General features: G+C 45.5%; 1 protein-coding gene across 6 annotated transcripts in view; it reads right to left on the reverse strand.

The window, feature by feature from the left end:
- LRRK1 (leucine rich repeat kinase 1) overlaps nt 1-17106 on the reverse strand; it is a 134953-nt gene that overhangs the window by 45256 nt on the left and 72591 nt on the right. For all 6 annotated transcript variants that reach the window (XM_070775003.1, XM_019983734.2, XM_070775000.1 and 3 more), the window contains 4 exons: nt 3117-3343; nt 1939-2066; nt 1681-1844; nt 567-704 (listed from right to left, as the gene is read on the reverse strand). In XM_070775003.1, the coding sequence (XP_070631104.1) occupies nt 567-704; nt 1681-1844; nt 1939-2066; nt 3117-3343 (657 nt within the window). The remainder of the gene's footprint in view (nt 1-566; nt 705-1680; nt 1845-1938; nt 2067-3116; nt 3344-17106) is intronic.

Raw genomic sequence — 17106 nt, forward strand, 5'->3', positions numbered from 1 at the left:
TGCTGCGCTTTCAGAGGTTCCCACTGGGCACCAAGTGGTGAATAGGACCCATGCTGCACTTTCAGAGGTTCCCACCGGAGCAGGAAAAGCAGACAGGTCTGGGAACAGCCCTGCTGGGACACACACAGCCAGGGCTCTGGCACAGGGCATTTCCTGAGTTCACGCCCAGCAATTCCAGTTCTTCCGCTTCCGGGCAGGGAGCAGGGACGCGACGGCAGTGCCGCCCGAGCCTTGTGCGCCAGCGGGCCTGGAGGGCCCACTCGTGCGCTGGGAAGGAACAAAGCCACAGAAGGTCCAAGGGGCTGCTGGGCTGTGCTTACTGTCAACATTAAAGAAAATCCTGGAAATAAAAACCCACCATCCCACTTCCTCCCAGAGCTGGGTCATTTTGCGCATTTCCTCTCAATCTTTGCACACAACCATGCATGATCTTGACGGTTAAACTTTTCTGTCAACTTATTTTTTCTTTGTCTCAAAAGCTCTGAAGAAGTACAAAGAACTGCAATGTGGAGTGGTTTTCTTACAAAAGCTGAAAATGAGAAATAAGGTGCTATTACTTGACTCACATCAAGCTGGAAAAGTCCCAGGGGAACTTCTTTCAGTGCGTTTTCTGAGAAGTCCACATCCTTCAAGTGGTTCTTCCAAAACACAGCCATTTTGTCTGGTAGAGACTCCAGGGCATTTTTGGATGCTTTGCAACATTTCTAGGAGTATGACAATAAAGAGAATTAATCAGCTTTTTAAAGGCAGGGGTTTCTATGAGAAAGACTTTCCAAATTTAATGTTAAAAATAAGACCATTACAAAAACCTCTGTAATAAATACAATTCAGCTAATTAAGAGGCTACAGACTATTCCTGGGCTTCCCTAGTGGCTCAGCGGTAAAGAACCCACTCCAATATTCTTGCCAGGAAGTCTTCATGGACAGAGGAGCCTGATGGGCTACAGTCGATGGGGTCAAAAAGAGTCAGACTCGACTGAAGCGACTGAGCACACACGCATGCAGACTCTCCTTGCCCTGTTTTCCTGTCCTTGCTCCAAGGAACGGGTGGGAAAGGTTTCCTGGGGAGACCAAGGTGGCTCGTGGTCTTCTCCCTTCCCCCAGGACACCTGGCCCATTGTCCTTGAAAATAACGGGACGATTCAGGACAGTGTTCTGCAGAGGAGCCTACACCCCACACGCATATATATTTAAACTAGAAATATTAATGTTAGGAATGGAGAATTTCCATATTTTCTGTTAAAAATAACAGCAAGAAAACACAAATATACTTTATGCTGTCCCATCTGTTTTAACAAGCAAACTTGCCAAGAAACAAAACCACCGTTTGAAGGGGAGTGCTATGCAGGCAGACTACGCCTTCTCTCCTTCATTCTTATTTTATGGTTGTCCTAAGGAATGGCCTCGCGTTTTTGGATAGAACTCGACCCGGGCCATCCCATTTGCAGGCTGTAGCTGTGGAAAGTCTCGTAGGTGCTATGGTGCCGATCTCAAACCCAAAGCCGGAGGGGCTGGCTCTCAGGTGAGTTACCTGCCTGAGACCCTCAGCTGCAGATGCTGAGTGACAGACACGCTCATCTATAACATGGGACAACTCTGCACAGCGAGGGGAGGAGCACGGTGCACCCTCAGCGCTGTGGGACTGACCGCTTCCTTCACGGTTTCTGGCAAGTTACTAACCAAAGGGCAAGCCCAGGCATCTGGAAACGCCTTCAGGTTATTTCTGGAGACGTTTAGACAACTGAGCGATTTGAAAGAATGGAGGAAAAGTGCAGGGAGTTCTGTCAGTTTGTTGTCAGAAACATCGAGCTCCTGTAGCTTCCGTAAACCAATCCAGTTCGTGGCTAGGAGAAAATAAGAGGGATGAATTAGTAAAAAATATATCCCAATCAAGAAGAAAATGTCAAAGTACATCAGGTTACTGATGATGAAACATACCACTCTCTTCTTCAAACAATTTTTCCAAATAGTTTTTTGAAGCCGTCAGTTTTTGAAGTTTTGAGAGATGCAGGAATCCTGGTGGGAGGTGGGACAACTTGTTGCTGGAAATGTCAATTTCAAGTAGCCTGTAGTTGGGAAAGAAGGAAGTCAAGGCATCGGAAGCAAGCCGTGGCTGCGTATTTCTCTGTAAACACGTGTCTTCTCCTGGCACGAGGATAAGGAAGCATGGAAACACCAACGTGACTTTTGTTAATTGTGTTGCTGTCACTGTGTTGAGTGTAGAAAGAAGACCAGAGCTCTTTGGTTGGCCCGGGTCTCACGCACCAGTAGGGATGTAACCTTTTTCACGTATGTGATAACAGAACAAGCTGGTGTCCTGAAGCTACTGCAAGTCCAGAGAGCCGTGCTTTGTGACCTTTGGACTCTCGGGGGTGCCCCACTTAAGGACCCCCCACTCCATGGCACTTGTTTAATTTTTTGTACGGGGCTTCTTTCCCAAGAGTTACTGCTGACCCTATGCTCTTATCAACATTCTTTTCCTCACTTCACTTAGAGCCTTAGCTTTTGAAATCAGCTCACATCCCATATGGAACCAGGGCTTACAGGCATGATCATCAGTACATCAGGGAAGAGAAGGTCCTTCCCCTCCCCGTGCAGCCTCAGCAGGGGGCTTGGGTGTCTTCCCAAGGCCTCCCAGAAAAAGAGACAGGAGCTGCCCACACTGTCAGACCATGGCCAGAGTCCTGTGCAGTTAACTGCTTCTTGGAGGCCCTGCTCACTTTCCTTGGGAGGTAGGCCAAAAGCCGGGGTGTCTGGGCCCCATTGCTTCCACCAGCCCCCTTCCTCTGATGCCTGCCTGCAAGGACCAAGACTGGGCATTGTGGGCTGGCAGGCCTGCATAGCTGCAAAGAGCAGTGGACACGTGGGTCAGACAAACCACCCTGTCAGAACTCTCTGTGTTCACGTGGACAGCAGGCCGGGACCTTGTGCCCAAGAGCTTGCTAAAGGCACGGACAACTTCCTTCTCTCATTTTAGCTGAAAATCTGTTTTCCAAAGCACCAGCTACAATCAGGGAGCACGCCTGCAGGAAGCAGACGCTGCAGGCAGAGGGTGTGGGGGCAGCCAGGCTCACAGGGTGAGGGCCCCCCACTGGGGCCGCGGGGCAGGAGCCCACCTGGAACAGATGATTTCATCTGATGACTGCACGCTGGGCAGCTCCCCCAGGTGGTTGTCTGAGAGGTTCAGCTTCCGGAGGTTGATGAGGCCCCAGGGGACGACTGAGGGGAGGGACGCAAGGCAGTTGGCAGAAAGATCCAGCTCTGTGATCTGGCAGGAGATGTCGATGAGCCAGTCCAGATCCACCCAGGGCAGCTTGAGGTGGGACCACTTCACACGCAGAGCCTGGGTGTTGGAGAAATGGGCAAAGCACACGCCAGTGATAAACCCAGGGCTCACGCAGACTTGGAATAAAGCAATGGTTTATCCAAGTGTGAGTCTGTCTGCTCGTCTCAGCAGAGTCCTGAGAGATCGGGAGCACTGGGAGCACACTGTCACTTGGGGGCACCTGTATCCTCGAGGGGATCTCTGCAGACACAGCAACGTGCTCTCCAGACACGAGAGGGAGCACGTGGGCTTCGCGTCACCTCTGAGAGGGCTGATCACAGCCGGGCGGGACACACAGCAGGAATGGCCCCTGCTTTGTGCAGAAGAGGCCACCCCAACTTGGAGGACCCTCCCCAGCCTGCAGAAGAAGGCGGAGACCCAAACCTGCGTCTTCTCCCTTCAGGGCACTCTTCCCCGTGATTAGGACAAGAAGTGCCTGCACGTGCTCACACCGAGTACGGTGCTTTGTGGATGCACCGCTTCCAGAGTGAGCCACAACACACAGGCAACGGCCAGACCACATGCGCAAAGAAGACTTTGACCCACAACCTGCAGCCTACCTGCAACCACAGCCTACCAGGACACTAATAACCCCTCATCTAAACTGGAAGGAGGGACAAAGCCAGAGAAGCGGTTACTTCTCAGTCGAGTCCCGGAGGTTTGGGGCCAACCGTTACAGAAGTTACCCTGTAACTTCCTGGACTAGGCGTTGTAGTGAGTCAGGGGTGGGGCCTGGCATTTGGCATTTCCTTCAAGCTCCCAGGTGATGCCAGAGCTGCTGGTCTAAGGAACATACTCTGGGAAGGAAGAGACTGAACTTGACCTAGAGCTTGACTCATTCTATTTAAAGAAATAAAATATAAATTATATGATCCTTTCTTTCAGGTGAGAAAGGTTCTCTAGCCCTAGGCTAAGACAACTGCTGTGACTAATTAGGGAAAGTCAAACATGCTCCCCCAACCAGTTATGAAGGATGCCCCCTTCTAGGTCACCACCTCCAGCTTGCCCACCCAACAGCCTCCAGACAGGGCACACCTGACGGCTTGCCCTTGTCCGTGATAAAGCCTCTCCACTCCTCTGACAAAAGGTGAGCGACAGTGGCTGACTCGCTGCCGAAAGCACTGAATAAATCTCCTTTGCTTTCCTCATTTGGTTGGGTCAGAAAGGCCAGCAGCTTGCTGGCACATGGTGGTAAGTGGGATCTGGTGAAGTGTTCATGAGCAGGGCTTTGCTCTTCTTGATCATCCAAGAATGTGGTTTCTGGGGAAAGGAAATCGGCTCTTTTGGCTAGTTTCTCTAAAGCAGCTGGAAATCCATATCAGAAAATTGGAGAAACAAGAATTAGTGCTTCACTAAAGGGAAAATGTTGCAACTGGGAAAGATACCAATAACGTGAGGTAAGTTCACTTTTAAAATTGGCAGCAGTAGACTCCCTTATCTGGTCACAAGGTGGCGTGTGCGCCTCGTCTTTGTCTCCTTGGCTAACTTGCCAGGACTGGAAAGGCTGGGTCGGCTGTGCCTTCTCAAAGCTCTGGGTTTTGAACCAAGGAGATGGGGGCTCTGTCTCTGCCTGCCTGTCCCTCTCCATTCACCTGGATGGAGAGAGGCGGTCGTACACTGGATTTCAGGTCAACAGAATGGAGTTTTAGTCTCAGTTTTATTTTAGACAAGTCAAGCTTGAGCTGTAGGCCTGTTTTTATTATCATTATTGTTTCCCCCATAATTATTTATCTTGAAAACTTTCAAAACTGCAGAAAGGTTTAACCAGTTCAATGCATATCCATTCATATGCACTTCATCTAGATTCACCAACTGTTAATACGTTGCCACATTTCTTTTTCTTCTTTCTTCCCTCCACACAAACACACACTTCTCATTTTTTGCTGAGTCATCTGAAAGTAACCATGGCACTTCATTCACACCAACGTTACCTTGGAAGAAATGAAATCAGTACAACATTATCAAATCCATACTCCATGTTCAAATATTCCAGAAATGTCTTTTATAACTATTCTGCATCTTGATCCAGGATCTCATCAAAAATCACACACTGCATTTAGTTGTCACGTCTCATTACTTTTCTTGAATCTAGAAGAATCCTCATGACTTTTGCTGTCCTTTTAAACTTTGACACTGTAAGTTTTCAAGTCATTCTAGTTGTTTTGTAGAATATCCCATAATCTGAATTTTGTTTCCTAATGTTTAGATTCAAGTGAAACATTTTTGGCAAGAATCTCAATGTTCATTCCTACTAACTGAACTCCACAAGAGGGCACCTGATGCCATGTTATTTCACTAATGGTGATGCCAAGTCTGATCCTTTGGTTAAGGGATCTGTCCTTTGTAATGCCACATTTTGTGTGTGTGCGTGTGTGAGCATGCTCAGTCATTTCTGACTCTTTGGGACCCCATGGACTGGAGCCCGCCAGGCTCCTCTGTCCATTGAATTTCCAGGGCAAGAATACTGGAGGGGGTTGCCATTTCCTCCTCCAGGGGATCTTCCCAACCCAGGGATCGACTCCAAGTCTCTTGCATCTCCTCCACTGGCAGGCAGACTCTTTACCTCTGTGCCACAAAGTCACACTGTACTCTTTGTGATTAGCGATCTGAGAGGGTGATATTCGGAGACTAGTGAATGCTTTCTGTTCCTACATCAGTTCATCTTGTCGTTTTAGCATCCATTGTTGATCCAAGGTGTCCAGATCACAGTCTGACTTTCTCTACTCTGCATGGCCCTGTATGTCCATTCAGGTCACCTGAACTGATACGGCAGTCAAACGCAAAGTAAAAAAGAGACTGGGTTTGCTTTTAAATAACAAACCTTAGGTGTCGATTGAAAGTTTTATAAATAAAACTTTGGAAGGGCCATCAAAAATAAATAAAACAACAGGCAAAATTGACATGAACCAATTACGACACAAATCAATCAGACATCCTCGGGGAACCAGCTGAGACTTTGTGTCCCGATGATGGCAACCTCCCTCCTGCATCTCCTCTGTGTCAGCCTCTCTGATCCTGGAGCTGCAGCCTAGAACTGCACAAGGAGCAGGGACTCTGCCTCAGGGACTCGAGCCCTGTGTTTGCCTAACTCACCGCATGTGGGGCCTTGTGCAAGCTGAGTGGGGGTGAGCACTTTTTCAGGCACTGTCGGGCTCAACTCCCTTTTAAGGAAATCGCCTGTGGATTCCGTGCTGCGCTAAGTCAGCCCAAGGGTCGTCTCCATCTCCTCTGCCCCAGGAGGCAGTGTGGCCTTCCAGAAGCTGGACTGCAGGCATCTCCAGTGCTAGGCCTCATATAACCACCTCTGAAGCTCAGCACTGTGCCTAGCGTGCAGCAGGCACTCAAGAAATGTTTGTGTGCTGAAAAGAGTCAAGCCACTGCGACCAACAATCCATCTACTACCGCCTCTAGCCGTATCCACCACTCTAAACTATCAAGGTCTGCTCAAACCCCACAGCCTCCCCCACTGCAGTCTGTCTGCAGAGAACACCTCAACTCCTGCCCCGGACAGCCCTGCACCTCCACAGTCTTCCCCAAACACCCCCCAAATTTCTGGCCCACTGTTTCTCCCAAGACCTCTGCCCACCCTCTGGGTTCCTTTTGGCAGATGGCTTGTGGGGTTAATAATTTGTTCTTGGTAGAAGGTAGAAGAAATCGGGGAATGGGCCACCTCCTAGAACTGAGGATTCAAGACTAAAGGAAAACTTTCAACTAAAGCCCAGAAACTCAGTTCAGTTTAGTTCAGTTGGTCAGTTGTCCATTGAGCATGTGGTAGTTTGACCCTGGGTTAAACAACCAAACAGTCGGTCCAACTCTTTGCAATCCCATGGACTGCAGCACACCAGGCTTCCCTGTCCATCACCAACTCCTGGAGCTTACTCAAACTCATGTCCATTGAGTTCGTGATGCCATCCAACAGTCTCATCCTCTGTCATCCCCTTCTCCTCCTGCCTTCCATCTTGCCCAGCATCAGGATGTTTTCCAATGAGTCAGTTCTTTGCATCAAGTGGCCAAAGTATTGGAGTTTCAGCTTTAGCATCAGTCCTTCCAAAAAATATTCAGGTCTGATTTCCTTTGGGATGGACTGGTTGAACCTCTTTGCTGTCCATGGGACTCTCAAGAGTCTTTTCCAACACCACATTTCAAAAGCATCAATTCTTCGGTGCTCAGCTTTCTTTATAGTCTAACTCTCACATCCATACACGACTACTGAAAAAACCATAGCTTTGAATAGACGGACCTTTGTCAACAAAGTAATGTGTCTGTTTCTTATTATGGTGTCTAGGTTGGTCATAGCTTTTCTTTCAAGGAGTAAGCGTCTTTTAATTTCACGGCTGCAATCACCATCTGCAGTGATTTTGGAGCCCCCAAAAATAAAGTCTCTCACTGTTTCCATTATTTCCCCATCTATTTGCCATGAAGTGATGGGACCAGATGCCATGATCTTCATTTTTTGAATGTTGAGTTTTAAGCCAGCTTTTCACTCTCCTCTTTCACATTCATTAAGAGGCTCTTTAGTCTTTGCTTTCTGCCATAAGGGTGGTGTCATCTGCACATCTGAGGCTATTGATATTTCTCCCGGCAATCTTGATTACAGCTTGTGCTTCTTCCAGTCCAGTGTTTCTCATGATGTACTCTGCATATAAGTTAAATAAGCAGGGTGACAATATACAGCCTTGACGTACTCCTTTCCCGATTTGGAACCAGGCTGTTGTTCCATGTCCGGTTCTAACTGTTGCTTATTGACCTTCATACAGATTTCTTAGGAGGCAGATAAGATGGTCTGGTATTCCCATCTCTTGAAGACTTTTTCACAGTTTGTTGTGATCCACACAGTCAAAGGCTGTGGCATAGTCAATAAAGCAGAAGTAGGTGTTTTTTCCGGAACTCTTGCTTTTTTGATGATCCAACAGATGTTGGCAATTTGATCTGTGGTTCCTCTGCCTTTTCTAAATCCAGCTTGAACATGTGGAAGTTCATGGTTCACATACTTTTGAAGCCTCGCTTGAGAATTTTAGGCATTACTTTGCTAGCATGTGAGTTGAGTGCAGTTGTGTGGTAATTTGAGCATTCTTTGGCATTGCCTTTTTTTGGGATTGGAATGAAAACTGACCTTTTCCAGTCCTGTGGCCACTGCTGAGTTTTCCAAATTTGCTGGCATATTGAGTGCAGCACTTTCACAGCGTCATCTTTTAGAATTTGAAATAGCTCAACTGGAATTCTCTCACCTCTACTATCTTTGTTCATAGTGATGCTTCCTAAGGCCCACTTTGCTTTGCATTCCAGGCTGTCTGGCTCTAGGTGAGTGGTCACACCATCATGATTATCTGGGTCATGAAGATCTTTTTTGTGTAGTTCTTCTGTGTATTCTTGGCACCAGAAACTACCTGTTCATAAATGAACCACAGGATTCAGAAAGTGAACCCAACACTAGAATTCATAGAAAGGTTGTGGGGCCAAGGGATCATGGCCTTGCTGTCAGTAACCAACTGACCAACCTGCCACAGGGCCACCAAGGTTCTCTGGAGCTGTTGGAAGCACCAGGATGGTGGGCCTGGAGCCAAGAGAGTCTTGCACAAGTTTACAGGAGAGAGAGGTCGCTTTTGATCCTGGGTTTCACAGGGTTACTCAGGGACCCCAGATTTTGCAGGCAGTCTGGCCTCTGCCTTTGCACTCTGTCCTGCCACCACGACAAAGGGGACAGGGTGCTCCCTGGTCTGTTTTCTTTCTCCTGGAGTTCAGAGCCCTCATCCTTTGAGTCATTTAAAGCCTCCTGAACCTGCAAGTCCTTCAGCGAGGGTCTGTGTTATGGCCCCCAGTTAGGCAACAAGGATGCCATCCTGCCTCACAGTCAGCACTTACTTGAGCACTGCCAAGCGCAGGCCAGCCTGCCAGGCACTGTGGCTCTGGATGCTGCAGATGGAACCAAGGCCCAGGGAGTTTATGGCTCAAAGGAAGAGCTGTGTGTACTGACCATGCATCTGGACATCCTAACTCACCAGTTTCTTGGTTTTCATGGACTAAGAGCATATGATGTTAACCACAAAGCCAGGAATGAACACCCGCAGGGAAGCCTCTCTGCTTCTTTGGAGGCATTATTTATCAGAAGTAAATCATCAATAAGAAGTGAGTGGCTGTGTGTGGCACTCAGTAACCTGGACATGAGGAAGGGGAGGAAGCAGATCCTCCCAGTTCCTAAAATTGAGCTTTTTTAGGTCTAATGCCCACCACAGTTTCTGCAGGGTTGAAATCTGAAACTCAAGCTCAAGCCCTGAGAGAAGCAGTAAAAAGCAGAAGTCTGAAAACATGATGACACGGACACATTCAGAATTCAGACATGCTTGTGAAAAGACTTCTGGGCTGGATGGTGGTTGGAAAAACATGTAAGGTTTCTACCTGGTCTTGGAATAGTCTGAGAACTTTCACCTTCAAAAGTTACTTTCCTTTTGGTGCACAAACATTACAGGGTGTACAAGTATTTCCAAAGCGGCAGTGAGGAAGAAGGAAGGAAAAAGGATGCATAGAAACCTAGCTGGGCAGCCCTCATTACTTATTTGTGTTTAGTGCAGGCAGGACTACAATAAACCAGGTTCTGAGGGAGACAACCTAGCAAATGTATCATTAAACCCATGCACGCTGAACTGCAAAGTCAAAGATAGCTGGCTGTAGAGATCCCAAAATTCAACAGCACCATGGTTAAGGCCACATCACCCTGGAAGAAGCAGACAGACAAAGTGCTATGTTTGTTCTTAAGCATGAGTCCTTTCAATTCTGGACCTAAGTAAAGGAAATACTGATCTCCCAGAAGGCAATGTAGGTGACTTAAGAAACTTGTTTTCCAAGGCCGTGATGGTAACTATGACCAGTTTAAGGAAGACCAGGACACTAGGCTCAGTACAGACAGTGATGTTTGGGAGGACCTCTGCATAAGGAGGTCTTGTCCTGTGATGGAAGCTGTGGTCCAGGAAGGCAATTGCCTGCCTTTGCACACTGCTGCCTGAAGCTTCCATAGACAAATGTCACAGAGATTGAGTCCAAGACTGAGAGCATGCCTTCTTTCATGCTTTTATGTTGGCGCAACCCTTATGGTTGAAGAATATAATGGTTTATGAAGGGCTGAAATTGATAATGCTTTTAGGCTGGCTTTAACCTGAAGAGCTGAGGGGCTGGCAACTGGGCCCTGAGCGGACACAGAGAACTCTGCTCCAGCGCTGGGAGGACGTGCCTCTGCAATCTTGAGCACAGCCCCAGCAGAGCAAGCTCCAATGCTGCCCCCTTCTTAGGTCTCCGTGGAACCCACAAAGCAGAATCTGCATCCCTTCTCCTCATATTCTCATCTCACTGTCCCTTGAGGGGACAGATGGGAACTCAATGACAGCAAGGCATGACACAAAAAAGGCAGTCAGTGCAATTAGTCTTTTCAGTCAAGACTAATTGAGTTAAAATTCTCCCCCATGAGTCAAAATGGGGGAGAATGCATAGAATGTTCTAAAATGTATTCATGGACCCTTAGACTACATAGGGCTTCCCTAGTGGCTCAGATGGTAAAGAATCCACCTGCAATGCTGGAGACCTGGGTTCAATCCCTGGGTCGGGAAGATCCCCTGGAGCAGGAAATGGCAACCCACTCCAGTACCCTTGCCTGGAAAATCCAATGGACAGATGAGCCTGGTAGGCTACAGTCCATGGTGTCCCGAAGAGTTGGACATGACTGAGCGACTTCACTTTCTTTCTTTCTTTGGACTACATAGAACCTAAGACTTCCTTTTTGTGAGTAAGCACATTCCTGGGTGATGGTTCTTTGTTGAAATAGACAGTAAGACAAGAACTACCTTCTGACTGCGAAGGAGTAGTCAGGGCACCAGACAGCTAAAGGAGTGCAAACCCAATGGATGTAATCAGAAAGGAAGAGACTCACAAAAAGGTCTGAAGAACAAGCCAAAAGAAACCTAAGAACGAAGGTGTCCAGAGCATCAGTCAGCTGCAGAATCTGAAGATAAATCCTAGGCCTCCTGAATGACATCAGTGACTGCAAAAGGGGGTCTGTGCATGGAGGCCAACAAGTTAGCAGTAAATTTCAAGCCTGCAAGTGTCTTCTGGAGCCCAGACTGTCAGAGGAGGCTCTGTGTGATGGGGAGTCAGCTGGATCAGCGTGCTGGAGACAGCAGCTCTGGCCCAGTCTCCCTGTGCAGGTGAGGGCCATGGCAAGTGAGGACTGACTGACTGCACCCCCAGCCACGGCCTGGAGAACCCTCTGTGCAAGGCTCCCAAGTGCCTGCTCAAGTCTGCGCACCTAGCAGGAACAGGCTCTCAGGAGAGAAGGGGCGTTGAGAGTGGAGGGAGGAGCAGGAGCCTGGACTTGACTGCCTGTCTGCCTGTGTGTGTGAGACCACCACGGAGGCGGACTAGGCCAAGGACAGCGGAGTAACAGCCACAGGATGGTGTCATGGGAGGAGCTGTGTCCCGGCAAAAGATATGCTTCTTTTCAGGTACCTGAAAATAAGCTTATTTGAGTTTGTTTGGAAACAGGGTCTTTATGGAGGTAATCAAGTTAAAATGAGGTCACTAGGGTGGGCCCTAGTGTGACTGGTGTCCTTATGGAAAGGGGAGGTGAGACACAGAGGTGGACACGTGCAGAGAAAAGAAGAGAAGTCAGGGTTGGGGGATGGCATGAGACTAGAGTGATGGGTCTACACGCCAAGGAACACCAAGGACTGCCAGTAGCCACTGGATGCTGGGAAGTGGCAGGGAAGGGTCTTCCGCTGGAGCTGTGACAAGGAGCACAGGTCCTGTCAACACCCTGAGTCAGATGTGCAGCCTACAGAACTTGCGACAATACATTCCTGTTATTCTAAGCCAACTCATGTTTGCTCCTTTGTTACAGTGGCACTGATACAGAAGGTAACAAGTTAAGTGATGACGGGAGAAGTCAAGACCTGAGAATCCAGAACATTTCATCAACAGAAGCCCACAGATTAAGAAAGGAAATGGAATAAGCAGAGATTCTTAAAAGACACTGCTTATCTTGAGATAAGCAGATTAGAAACACAATAAAAATGTAGGGAAAGGACAGTGAAACCAGTTATTAATTTAGGGAAAAGCCTAGGAGGACTCTATGATGAAAAAGGAGAAATTTGAAAATGACCTGAGGATAACAAAGCCGGTAAGGGAAAGGAGAGAAGAGAAAGGGGAGGATAGCCTAAACTCAGAAGAAAGATTAATTAAATGACTCAGTTATTAAATTAAATGACTTAGTGAGAGAAAAGAAAAATGAAATCAGTTCTGACAAAAGCCTTCCTGCTAAAAATATTGTAAATGTCAGAATTAGTGGTGGTTAGCTGCCAATAAAATTTCAGACAAAGGAAAAAAAAAGGGAAACATAACCAAGGAAGCCAGATCAATGCAAAACGTAAGCACAAAAATAACTTATAAACAATCCTGCAGTGGCATTTTAAACAGTCAACACGGAACAGTCTGATGCCTAGTAGGGCACACTCAAACCTGAACCCTGTAGGAGAACCTTCTGGAAGTTGAGCTGTGATGGCATGATAATACCTTCCTGGTAACTCTTTGCAAGGCATACACAGAACTTTTTCAAATGACCCTCATAGTAACCCTGTAAGCTCAGGTACAATTTGCATATTAACAGCCTCAGTGAGGAAATTGTTTGAAGGTAAGAGAACCAGGATCACAGTTCACATCAGGAGCCTAATGTTCTCTTCCCACTGACGGCGTTCAGTCACAAGGCCATGAAATAGCTGACATGATTTCAAAGGCATTAGGAGAGATAATCAAGGTGCCTCAATGATGGTAAAGCCCCAAAATACATCATGCTAAATCTCTGGGTTCCAACCCAGGACAAATTCATGAAAAACAAACTCATGAAAATTTTAGAAAAATATTAGCAGAATATGATAGGTCTCATATGCAAAAAAATGAATAGAGAATTATAAATTACACATAAGAATGGGAGTAGGGGCCAGGAGACCAAACTCTTTTCTCAAATCAGTATGAACTTGCACATAAATTGCTAACATTCTGAGTAAGAAACAAAAGTAAAAGGAAAAAAGGGAAAAGGCAAGCCTCCCGCATATCTTATTGCTGAACAAAGGCAAAGTAAAGGTAAAAATCAATGATGAAATCAGAATTGAAAGGTATCCAATTATTTGGACACTAACAATGTCCTTTCAAATAATGCTTGGGTAGGAGCAAAAATAGCTTCCCTGGTGGCTCAGATGGTAAAGAATCTGCCTGCAAAGCAGGAGACCCAGGTTCCATTCCTGGGTGGGGAAGACCCCTGGAGAAGGGAATGGCAACCCATTCCAGTATTCTTGCCTGGAGAATTCAGGGACAGAGGAGCCTGGTGGGCTACAGTCCATGGGATTGCAAAGAGCTGGACATGACTGAACAACTAACACCACCACAGGAGAGAAAAACCAATTCACACGAGTAGAATATATTTTTAGACCAACAAAAGCATCACAAGTAATGGGGACAAAAACTCTGATAACGGTTATCAAAAGGAAAAAGTAAAGCGTCACAAACTAGCCCTGCCCTGCTTAGAATGGAAAGCTAAAAGAAAGTGGGGAAATGAAATTAGAGTAAAAATAGAAAAACCAAAATGAAATAAAAACAAGGAAGTTGCAAATAAAACCAATTTTAAAATAATTTGAAAATAATAAAGTTGATAACCAATGACTAAATTAAAAATAAAAGTACCTTAATAATCTAAGAATAAAAATGACAATCTATCAACCACTGGAAAATAATGTTTAAGTTATGGGAGATGTCCTCAGCCAGAGCTAAAAAAACAAATAATGATATTGAAATGCAAGATTTACTTCTAAAATAAAAAGTTCTCAAAGTGATACAGTGAGAGAAAAAACAAAATAATGTATATGAGACAAACACGGAAAATAACTAAAGGCTCACTCTCCAAAGGCTCCTAATTCAATATAGCTCTTTTTCAATCCAGTCTTTCAAAGAACTAATTGTCTCTGTGTTACATACATGGTTCCTTAACAGAAGACTCACTTCATTTTATGAGTAAAACCAATTATTCTTCAAGAGCCATTAAAATTCTAAGTCAACTACATGTAGACCTATGGATGCAAAAACTGGAACAAAATTTTCTCTAATGGAAATCAACAACTGAACTCAAAGGTTTCAGTTCTCCAACCAAGCAGGATCTATACCAAGAAAAAAGCACAGTGGTAACTTCTGGAAAACCATCAAGCACATTTTGTTAAAGAAAAGTGGTCCTCTTTGAATCATCTAAATGCCAAAACATATTAAAATTTATTATTTTTTCTTCACTAAAATTCTTCAAATAGGTAAACAAGGTCTGCTTTTAAATCAACATTGTGCTTTTCTCCCTGTAGTATTTCGGTCATTCCTTTTAAAAACAGGAAATTTACCAAAAAATCTTCCTTCCAACTTAAGAATTTTGCCAATAGCAATTTGAGAGAAAGAAAAAAAGAAGGAAATAAAAATACTATCTCTGCAATTACTACCCTATTCAAGTTACTGTTTGAGAGAACTCTGTTTCCTCAATTTTTAAATAAAGACAATTTCTACCTCATAGATTTGTATAGATGATTAAAGTAGAATGTTTTGCAAAGTACTTTGTTAGCCATGAAGTCCTTTGCAAACAGAAGGTTGCTACATGTGTAAAAATTTATCCATCCGTCTATTTACCTGTCCATCCATGCATCCGTCCAGGGAGCCCACCCATCCATCTACCCACCTACCTATGTTCCATCCATCCATCTAAGCAACCATCTACTCACCCTGTTCCAGGCCCTACACTGAGAGGCAAATACAGGGTGAGCAAATTCTTGCTTTGGAGAAACTTCCAGTTAAATGGGGGAATTGACATTAAACAAGAATATCACCCAAACAGACAACCCCAAATTTTAAGTGCTATGAATAAGAGGGAAGGGAGCTCTAGGAGAAGGAAGAGGGATGTGACCCAGCCTGTGGGCTAGGGGAGCCCTTCCTGGGCCTGGGGCTGAGGTGTGGCGAGCTGGCGGGGCGGCGTGGTGCAGAGCGCGGGCAGGGCACTGTCCCTGCTGGGCAGTGTCCACCTTTGGGTAAAGCACACCCGCTGCAGTTCCCCTGCTGCTGGGTAGTGGGGGTTTTCTCCTACTTTCTTATAAATAACCGTGCTTTGAGCAGTGCAGTTGTGGCAATTACTTTTTTTTTCCTTTTGAGTTATGTCCTAGAGGTATCTTTCATAAAGGAAATACCAAATTCAGAGCTGTTCTCTGAGAGAAAAGCACTTTATAGCTTTTGTCACATGATGCCAATTACTTTCCCCACATATGGAACCAATTTATATTGCCAGCAGCAAGGCTTTGGTGTCCCTTTCTCTTTGACGCTGCCAAGTGTCTTACTCAGCATTTATATTTATTTTTGTGAGTTTAACAGGTATGTGACAGCATTTTCTGTAGTTTCCAATAAAGTTGTATGTGCTTCCATGCCACGATTTACTGTCTGTGTTTTCTCTTATGTAAATTAACCATTCATTTCTCAGAACTTCTTACCCAAGGCCATTTGTATGCAATATGACCACGGCTCTGGCTTGGGCACTGCAGACTACTAAGCATCTCATAGATGATCTATAAACACGGACTGAATTAAACTCAATTATCAATTGACATATACCTGTATCAATTCTTTTGGATTTCAGTTTCTGTCGGTTCTTTTTTCTCAAGTACCTTCTAATGTTTTTCTTTTTAATATTTCTTTAAAATTTATATTTTACTATACTAGTGTACTATAGTAAAAATATATCTTACTATATTACTACATTTTACTATAATTGATTTTAATATATATCATTTATCTTATTTGTGACTATACATCTTGACATACCTTTAAAGTTTTGAAATGTAATCATTTTCTTTTATAACTGGAATAAATGTGCTTTTAAAATATATTCTAACGAGTTTCCAATGCTTAACTTTTACCTGTCTGGAATTAATCTGCATAATTATGAATGTACTTGTCTATGGCCACCTGATGAGAAGAGACAACTCATTGGAAAAGACCATGATGCTGAAAAAGATTGAGAGCAGAAGGAGAAGGGGGCAACAGAGGGTGAGATGGGTGGATGGCATCACTGACTCAATGGACATGAGTTTGAGCAAGCTCCGGGAGACAGTGAAGAACAGGGAAGCCTGGCAGGCTGCAGTCCATGGGGTCGCAGAGTTGGACATGACTTAGGGACTGAACAACAGTGCTGATATCCAATAGTTTCAATGACATTTCTTTTTCTTCTCTTATTCTTTCCTTATTGTGTTTTCTGCTGCTGCTGCTGCTGCTAATTTGCTTCAGTCGTGTCCAACTCTATGTGACCCCACAGACGGCAGCCCATCAGGCTCTGCCATCCCTGGGATTCTCCAGGTAAGAACACTGGAGTGGGCTGCCATTTCCTTCTCCAATTGTGTTTTCTAGTTGGTCACATATTCCAAATAATAGTATTTCTGTATCTCTATGAATCATTTTCTCCACTGTAAATTAAATGCAAGTGGTTTGTATAACTGCTGGTTTGTGTTATGTTTGATGATCCATTAGGGACGTTCCATTAGGGACGCCCAGCATGAACACCTGCCTGGAGGGTTACAGGGTTCCCTGGCTCACCTGTTCTCTGTGACCCTCACTGTCTGTTCTCCAGTTCTAGGAAGCACTCACCGTGCGGACGGCATCACAGTGGCAAGTTTATTCCATAGGGAAAGCATATGAACAGGGCATGAGGGTGGAGAAAGCTGTGGCATTCG

This window comes from Bos indicus, chromosome 21 (genome assembly GCF_029378745.1).
Source record: "Bos indicus isolate NIAB-ARS_2022 breed Sahiwal x Tharparkar chromosome 21, NIAB-ARS_B.indTharparkar_mat_pri_1.0, whole genome shotgun sequence".
In the NCBI taxonomy this organism is placed as follows: Eukaryota; Metazoa; Chordata; class Mammalia; order Artiodactyla; family Bovidae; genus Bos; species Bos indicus.